Source organism: Sparus aurata, chromosome 11, assembly GCF_900880675.1.
Source record: "Sparus aurata chromosome 11, fSpaAur1.1, whole genome shotgun sequence".
Lineage (NCBI taxonomy): Eukaryota > Metazoa > Chordata > Actinopteri > Spariformes > Sparidae > Sparus > Sparus aurata.
In genome coordinates, this window is record NC_044197.1 from 33,825,311 (window position 1) to 33,835,007 (window position 9,697).

A 9,697-nucleotide genomic window follows, 5' to 3' on the forward strand; every position below is an offset into this window, starting at 1 on the left:
CTTGGTCTGTCCTCCAGAATCGAGAGAGTATTTGTCTGTCCCTGATGCCGTCACACTGGAGGAATTTTATAAAGCCAACATCACCATTACCTCAAGGTAACCACGAACACAATATGCACAAGGTATACAGACAAGTCACATTCACATTATAGTCCTAAAACAGTCAGGTACAAGACGAGCTGATTCATTATTTTTTACAATACTCAGGTTTCAAATGTCTTTGCCTCCTTCTTTCTAAAACCAACAACCAGCTCCTTGGTTTTGCTCACATTGAGCCGTAGATTGATTTCCTCCCGATATGAACTCCTGTCGTCGTTGTGAATGCAATCGATGATGGCGTTCTCGTCCGAATATTTCACAACAGTGTCGCATGGTAAACCGATAGTAGAAAGGTACCGCGGTACCAAGCCGTTGAAAACAATACTTTTTCGCGTTTTATTAGTACAGGTACTTCATGAACTTTGTGCGACAGCTGGGCAGCGTGTCTGTGTGCAGCTTCTCTCTGCTTCCTCACTGCTTGTAGCCAGAGTGGGCGTGGTTTCACGGTGACGGACATAGAGCAAGACAGACATGGCTGAAAGTGGCATGAGTGCTACTGCCGACAGTTTTAGGCTTGTTCAAAAATCAGACACACTCTTACGTTGCTGACAGACACCACAAAACCTGTCTGTAAACAACCTCTCAAATCCGTAATGACAAAGGGAGCCAACACATCTAGCTGACAGACACCCGGGCTTGTTCAAAGAGTTCAAAGAGGTGCAGGTTTGCAATAGATAACAAATATCCACCAGATGGAAGTCAAACGAGTTTTTTTTTTTTTTTTTTGGTGACAAATGAAATATTTTCACCATCAGAGTTGCACGATGCAGTCAGAGGTAAAGCTAACTGTTTAACAGTCCGATGTGGTTCCACACATCCCTGTATGCAAACACAATGTTCACACTGGTAACACGAACTTTACCATAACATGCAGTGGTGTTCACAAGTATGCTGGTCAACAACACCACTTATAAGCAAACAAGACAAATGAACAAAACAAGAAGACACCTGTCTTCTTGGATACAGAGATGCTTGTAACTACATTGACAGCTAAGATAAACAGCTGCAAAATCATTTCATTGTTGTTCTAACTGGTTAAGCAGCTATAAAGCTCAGCAGCTTTTACAAAGAAAAGTTTTTTTATTTTGAGTGTCTTTTAATAAAAAGAAATAAATCACTTTGAGTTTTACATTCTCTCATCTAATATTTTATTCCATTACTTTTGATGTTTTAGTTTTCCGCCGTGGTATCGTTTCAGTATTGGTATCGAGATATTTTAGACAGGTATCATACCAAAGTCATATTTTTGGTATCGTGACAACACTACTTCACAATGGAGTTCAATACATGTGAATCAATACAGCAATCTTAGTTTCCTGAGAAATTATAGACATAAATTCAATGTTTGACTGCCATGTATCATCACAGTAACAGCGTTATTTACATTGGCAGCTGTTAACACTCATCAAAACATTATAAACCACATGTATACTGAACATGAAAGCAGTAGTTAACGTTTATAATCATCAGAGTATGTTACAGACGTTGTTTTTGGTTCCTATCCTTTCCTGAATTAGGCCTGCACGATATGAGGAAAATCTGCGATGTGCAATATAACTTACTAATTTGATCTTTCATTTTTTATTTTCATTAAGTCTACGCTCAAGACTGCTGTGATGTACAGGCAAATATAAAAAAAAAATAGAACATCATGGTTAGGTTTTTCCGTTATTTTAAAAAACTGAAACTTTCATCTCTCTATAAAAGCAAGGAATCTGTGTGTGTGTGTGTGTGTGTGTGTGTGTGTGTGTGTGTGTGTGTGTGTGTGTGTGTGTGTGTGTGTGTGTGTGTGTGTGTGTGTGTGTGTGTGTGTGTGTGTGTGTCTCAAATATCTCTGCGGATCAGGATCACACTGACCGGAGACTTTCAACATGGCTGCTGCTTGGTTCAGTGGTGTGCAACTAAGCATTTTGCTTGGACTGCAATGATACCGTGAATAAATTATTTCATAAATGCTTTACAAATTCCGCCAGCATTGTCCACCACAGTCACGTGCGCACCAGAGCCAATCACTGCAGAGCCCACCGCGACCCCCCACCTTAAGATATAAGCAGATTTATACCTGCAGCGGCGCGAGCTGGACCGGGATTTTGCAGGTGGTTCGGTCCCGTTCTGTTCTGTGCATCTAAACTGACTGTTGTGGATTAATGAGACTAAAAGAGTCCGGACCGTGTCTGTTCGGGTCTGAGGAGATCCAGAGACGCGCGGACAACAAAGTGGAATTGGAATCTGTGGATGTTCGTTTGTAGCTAGCCGCTAGCTACACGGCCCACCTCCCAATATGGATCGGACCCACCGGCACCGGACTTCGGGTAAATAATGCCCGCCAAGTTTTTTCGCGAACATTGCCATCACATTTGCTTTGTGTGTGATGCGGGAAGAAATGGTAAAAACGGGCTTTTGTCACAAAAGTGTCCAAGCAGCAACTTTGGTTGTTGAGGAACAGGAAGTTGTGGGAGGGACAGAGGCAGATGAATGACAGGCAAGGACGGTCGGTGTTATGGACAGCGATATTGAGAGTTGAGAGATTTGTGACATTTGGCATGTTTGGAGTGTATAGTTAGTGTGTTATGTAGTGTTTGGTGTAGTGTGTTTAGTGTGTAGTGGAGTCGTTTTTTTGTTTAATGAGTCAAAACAATGAGGAGACTGAATGTGGAGCAGGCAGTGCAGCTCTTCATTCAGCTGCATGCGTTTAAATGTAAATAGTTACATATAACTTTGTACATTTTTAAAATGTATGCACATATTTAGCAAACAACAATTTATATTTGCATTATAAGTAATAGAAAAGTGGTTTGTTAAACATATTTCTGGTTTTCACAGTAAAAAAATCTAACCTTTTTCTACTGATTTATTTATTTATTTTTTTTATTTTAGGTCCATTGTGTTAATACAGTATGTCAAAATAAATAAAATAACTGTACAGTCACATGTGAGGTTGTGCTGAAAATAATGACACCAAGTACATAGTTTTTAAGGTGAAATATAATGGCAAAATCCAAAATAGTCAAAAATGGCCAATTATACCCTGGAATATCGGATTTCACAACAAACCTAAATATCCCTGACGTCCCACCATCAAACACAGCCTCATTTGGCCATCCATGAAAAAGCTACTTAACCTCCCACTTTTTTATAGGAATACATTTTTCTTACGGGCACTGCACTAGTATATTCTAGATTCATTACACATGCAAGTGAAATATTTCAAGCCATTTTGTTTTACTGTTGAGGATTACGGCTTACAGCTCATGAAAATAAAAAAATCCAGTGTCTCAAAATATTAGAATATTACATGAGCCCAGTCAAAAAAAGGATTTATTGTACAGAAATGTTCATTTATGTACTCAGTCGGGGCTCGTTTTGCACAAATTGCTGCATCAATGTGGTGTGGCATGGAGCCCATCAGCCTGTGGCACAGTTATGTGAGGAATAAGGATCAGGGCCCGTATTTACAAAGAATCTTAAGGCTTAAGAGTAGCGGCTCACAGGCGAATTTAGGAGCAACTTCTAAAAATAATGGGCGTGTCAGTCGTAACTAATTTTTGAAAATAAGAGTTATTCCAATGTTTCCCCTAGAATTTTTTTCAGGCCCGGTGGTACCCACCGAAAAAACCCTAAACAGCGTGGTGGTCTGAACCCATATGAGCATCAAGCACATCTTTTCTGTACATTGCAGAAGGGATCTCAATGAAAACCCTCTGGGATGGTCCCCTTTTAACGGGCTGCTTATGCTGACGGCATAAGCGACAAAACATCCCTACACATAATTGAGATTCTATCAGTTATAAGTATTTTTTTTAACAAACGTACGTTTTTTTTATTCATTTTATTATAACAGAGTTACATACATTTGACAATGCCTGGGAAAACTAGCCTATTGTCTGTGTTATTTTCCTCATTACTGCTTACCAAAAAAAAGCCATTCGGGATCCCAGCCAGATGTTCTGTGTTTAGCTGTATTTTTTTTTTGCTGGGTCAATGTTACCAGTCGGTCCAGGCCCGCGGTCACTTGCTGGACAGGGGTCGGCAGTCGGACCGGTGTCAGCCCCCCTCTCCACTGCAATCTGCCCCCCCTTTCCTCCGTCTCACCTGCACCTGTCATTTTTTCTGGAGTTGCCTCTGTTACTCTCCCTTCATGTATTTTCCTTGGCTCCGGAGTCTGGCAGAAGAATTTCTTTATATTAAGTTGTCTGTCACCTAGGGCTGCATGATTCTGGAAAAATGTGAATCATGATTTTTTTGCTTAGAATTGAGATCACGACTCTCTGGCACGATTTTTTTCACAAAATGTTTATTGCACTGATGAACTTGAACAAAACAAGACAAAAAAAACATGATAGTATGAAAGATACTACTATGCCTCTGCCAAAGCAATGTTTTTTTGTTCATTTCAAGTTCTATCATTGGATGAGAAATTATTTTTACACAAATAAAAAAAAAAAAAAAATTAGTCTCCCAATATGAGAGGGCATCCTTTTATACCTCATGTTGTACAGTGTTTATTGGGGCCGTATCTTAAGCTAGGTGATATGTGATAGCTACTGTGATCGGCTTTCTAAAATGGAGGCATAATTTTCTTCCTTTTCCAAAAGCCGCCTCAGAGGTAGAGGTAAACATGTGACGTGACGTGAAGCCCGACGTTGGGCTGTGAGCAGTTGACAACGAATTTGTCTTCAAAATAAGAGCTTTATATTACACCCCATTGGAGTTTAGAGCTGGGTTCTTAGCGGGGGGCTTTTAATTTGAAAGTCGCGACTGTTCCGAGATTGTGGCTACAACAACAAGCTAACACAACCATACAGCTAGAGATCCAGGAGACGCTAGCATCTCCTGATCTCAGCGGCTGTCCAGTTGCTCATCTAACAGGCGAGGCGGAAATAAGTGGACCCTCCGAGGTGGGAAATCGGCGGACCAAAACAGACCCCCAATTTGCCGCCCTCTGTCTAAAACCGCGGACCTAGCCGCCAAAAGGACGGGCAGATTGGCGGCTTGCTGCCCTGTCTAAAAACGGCTTCTCACTCACTCCTTCCATACACTTAACTGCAGGCGGGCTTCCGCCACTGAATCACGTGTTGTAAAGACGCTTTACCACAGGTTGAGGGCGGAGGCAGCGGCAGTGCTGCGTTTGGGGGCGCTTCAAAAAATCCGGGAGGAAAATAGGAGCATTTGTTTGTGATTCAGCTCAAGATATAAAATGCTTCAGAATCGCTGTGTGTAGATATGAGATCACGTGTATGTGTGAATCGAGATCGCGATTTTTTTAACGATTTTTTGTGCAGCCCTACTGTCACCCGCAATATTTTTTCTTTTCTTCGGCGGCGCCATAGTTGGTTAGCTAACAAACCTTAAACATTCCAGAATATATGCCTGCGCTCTCAGCAGCAATACTTGCATCGTTACTAGGCAACGAAGCAGGTTGACTCGCATTGCACTGCACAGAGGCGCTCTTAATGTAAATGATTATTGATTTATAAATGAATTGATAGGTGGCTTATTTTTGGCATATTGATTTTTTTTTTGGCCTGGTGGCAGGTCTCCTTGGCCTGGCGTCCCGCCAGGCCTGTACAATGGTAGGGGAAACACTGTATTCACAAATCATTTTAGGCCTAAAAGTAGCACTAAGTCTGGGAGACCTTAGAAGTAGTCCAGAGGACTCCTAACTCGCTAAGACCTCGTCACAGCCGAATGTTTTGGAGACACTAAATGACAGGGCATTATTAAAACGATGTTGGATGGTCCGTGAAGGGATTAAAGTTGTGGTTGAGTTGGTGAGGGACGCAATAACGTTCCAATCAACTGAAACAGTCTAATAACGCCGGAGTTAAAATGTTTGGCAACACTCGGGTATTTGGCTACGGGGAAAATGCAGGTCTTCGCAGGGGACTAGTATTACCTGGGGACCTCAAGTGATTTAGAAATTACTAGTGCAGTGCCCGTAAGAAAAGTGTATTCCTATAAAAAAGTGGGAGGTTAAGTAGCTTTTTCATGAATGGCCAAATGAGGCTGTGTTTGAAGGTGGGGCGTCAGGGATATTCAGGTTTGTTGTGAAATCCGATATTCCAGGGTATAATTGGCCGTTTTTGACTATTTTTGATTTTGCCATTATATTTCACCTTAAAAACTATTTACTTGGTGTTATTATTTCCAGCACAACCTCACGTGTGTGACTGTACAGTTATTTTTTTATTTTTACATACTGTATTAACACAATGGACCTAAAATCACAAAAAAAAACATAAAATCCGAGTAGAAAGTTAGATTTCTTTACTGTGAAAACCACAATATGTTTAATAAACCTTTTTTTTTTTTTTTTTTACTTATAATGCAAATATAAATTGTTGTTTGCTAAACTTGTGCATACATTTTAAACATTTACGAAGTTATATGTAACTATTTACATTTAAATGCAGGCAATGCTCAGGTCTGCCTGAGCTCCTTCCAGCTGAATGAAGAGCTGCACTGCTAGCTCCACATTCAGCTTCTCCTCATTGTTCTGACTCATTAAACAAAAAACCGACTCCACTACACACTAAACACACTACACCAAACACTAACTACACACTCCAAACACGCTAAATGTCACAAATCTCTCAACTCTCAATATCGCTGTCTACACACCGACCGTCGTTGCATGTCAATCATCCGCCTATGTCCCTCCCACAACTTCCTGTTCCTCAACAACCAAACTTGCTGCTTGGACACTTTCGTGACAAAAGCCCGCTTTTACCGTTTCTTCCTGCACCAAGCAAACGTGACGGCAATGTTTGCGAAAAAGCGTGGCGGACATTAGTTACCCTAAGTCCGGTTTTGGACGTGCCGATGCGTCCGGTCCGTCGCCTCGGGAGATGGCCCGTGTAGCTAGAGGCTAGCAGCTAGCTACACACGAACATCCACAGATTCCGATTCCACTTTGTTGTCCGCGCGTCTCCGGATCTCCTCAGACCCGAACAGACTCGGTCCAGATTCGTTTAATCTCATTAATCCACAGCAGTCAGTTTAGATGCACAGGACAGAACAGAACGGGACCAAACCGCCAGCAAAATCCCGGTCCAGCTCGCGCCGCTGCAGGCATAAATCCGCTTGTTTCTTCAGGTATGTCCTGGGCTTGAGCTCTGCAGTGTTTGGCTCTGGTGCGCACGTGACTGTGGTGGCTCCGGTGGACAATGCTCGCGAATTTGTAAAGCATTTATGAAATAATTTATTAACAGTATCATTGCAGTCCAAACAAATGCGAAATCTCACACCATTGAAACACGCAGCAGCCATGTTGTAAGTCTCAGGTCAGTCTGATCCTGATCCGCAGAGATATTTGACTAACACACACACACACACACACACACACACACAGACAGAGATTCCCTGCTTTTATAGAGAGATCCCACCACATCTGTGTTTCATGCGGCGCATTCACACAGGATAAGCAAAGTCTGTGTTTTAACTGGAATTTACTGACATTATCCCCCAGGTCGATTGCACCGGAGCCCTTATTGGAGCAGCACAACGGTTAGATATAGATATTTTTAATATAATAACTGGTGATCCTGTTAAAAGATGGAAAAATTTTCCTTACTGCATGCTGCCATGCATGTAATCCATCTAATCGTCGTTCGAGATTTTGCTCTTCTGATGAGCCTCCTGAATTTGCACCCAAAATGCTGTCAAAACGTTCAATCATAATTCCCAACGCAGCCTCCATAATTCTCAACTTTTTACTTTACAAATTAGGGACATGGCAGATTCGCACGGGATTAAGATCACAGACGACCTCCGCAATGATTACAAATTACTGGAGGTTCCCAGGTTATACTAGTCCCGTGCAAATAGGGCTTTTGTGTCAGTCAGAAAAAGTTGCATTCCATCAATACACAAATTGTCACATGTCACAATATACTGGACATTGTTGGGAAATGGCCTGGATCAACACACGATTCCTGAATTTTAATGGAGAGTGGTTTAACGCAGCTTTTCGAGCAAATGCAGCTTTTATTGACAATTCACGTTTTTCACCGCATTCTTCTAATTTGCGTTTTTGTTGGGGGGGGTCACTTAATTCTCCTCATAAATACATTTCTTTATCCAATATCTTTTCATTGGCTTGTAGTCAACTTCCTTATTTTTTACTTCATGCATTGCATAGCCTAAATCGCTTTTCAATGGGCTGCCCTGTCACTCAACAACCAATCACCATTGTCACCGCCTCTAAGTGCATCCTTATAAAATGACGTCATCCATAGCAACAGAGAGTTATTTCTAGTTTAGGCATTAAATGTTTTCATAACTAAACTAGTAGGTCTCAGCGGCTTTGTGAATTACTCTTAAGAAACAACTCCTACATAAAAACTTTTAGTCTGATTTAGCAGTACTTCTAATGTTAAGATAAAAGTATTTGTGAATACGGACCCTGATGGGTAGAGTTGAGACTCACCTACAAGCTTGTTTGTCCATTTGACTATTTAAGAAGTGAGTTTTGTTTTTACAGAGACAGGTTACCTTACAGGGTTCTCCCCAGACGGTGGAACAGGTCAGCGCCGCTATACTCCGCGCGTGACAGTGTCGAGCGTCCGTCCGTCCGTCCGTCCGCCGTCCCCCAGTTGACGGCTAGGAGCTCCCGGCTGACGGCGATGAGCGTCCGTCCGTCCCCCGGCTGACGGAGTTGATGACCGGCTGTCCGTACGTCCGTGTCTCCCCCCCCGGACTGACGTTGACGAGCGGTCGCCCTCCCCCCCCCGGACTGACGTTGACGAGCGGTTGCGCACCCCCCCCCCCCCCCCGGACAGACGGTGCGCCGCTATACTAAGAATTTCTGGGGAGAACCCTGCCTTACCATGAGAAAAGGGGAAAAAAGACAACACAACATTTTACTTTACTGTAACTTTATGATACAAACACACACAAATGTTTTGGTATATTTACAATGATATGGATATGGTTAGCGAAAGTTGTATTTGTTCACGGTCTGGGAAGACATATTTGCTGATTGTTTTAACAACCTTTCGTTCAGCTACAAGATGGTCCTGATTATTTAAACTGAGTTTAAATCTATAGTAGGCTACATTTTGAAATTCAGTCTTGTCCAATCCATGATTTGACTTACTTTTTGTGTTTTGATTTTGTGTCAATCATGCAAAACCAGGTGTGCCTCAGCTGTATTTTTTTTTCCTAAACCAGTTAATTAATGTGTCTGCACCGACTGTGTTAACAGTTAATAGCGCACTCACATTTTACTCAATACTTTAGTGCTGACTGCACAGCTGTACTGAAGCTGGTGATGTATGTGAATAGGAAATAGGGAAAAACTAAAGGGAAAAAAAAGCACTGAGCACTTTAAAGAAGTAAAATCCAGATTTTGGTTTCTATTCTATTTTGTAAAAGCAGCTGTCAGTATCTGTGTTGTTCTGACTGGATTATTGTGTCTTTTTCTAGCTCCCCTGTCAACCAGTCCACTGTGATTCAGTTAAATGTTACCTACAGCTCCAAGCAGAACTACTCATCTGTGATCACAGTGCCTGAGCAGGTAACACATGCTACAGAGTTGTGCCACAAGAGAGTCTGGCTGCAGACCTCCAGTGTGGGGTCGCTTGTGGTGCAATCTAAA

The 9,697-nt window shown here is 42.0% G+C and overlaps 1 protein-coding gene across 4 annotated transcripts in view; it reads left to right on the forward strand.

Moving 5' to 3' along the window:
- The window catches only part of ctns (cystinosin, lysosomal cystine transporter), a 69,624-nt gene that overhangs the window by 14,312 nt on the left and 45,615 nt on the right, over window positions 1-9,697 (forward strand). For all 4 annotated transcript variants that reach the window (XM_030433588.1, XM_030433589.1, XM_030433590.1 and 1 more), the window contains exons 3-4: window positions 18-96; window positions 9,526-9,616. In XM_030433588.1, coding sequence (XP_030289448.1) covers window positions 18-96; window positions 9,526-9,616 — 170 coding nt within the window. The remainder of the gene's footprint in view (window positions 1-17; window positions 97-9,525; window positions 9,617-9,697) is intronic.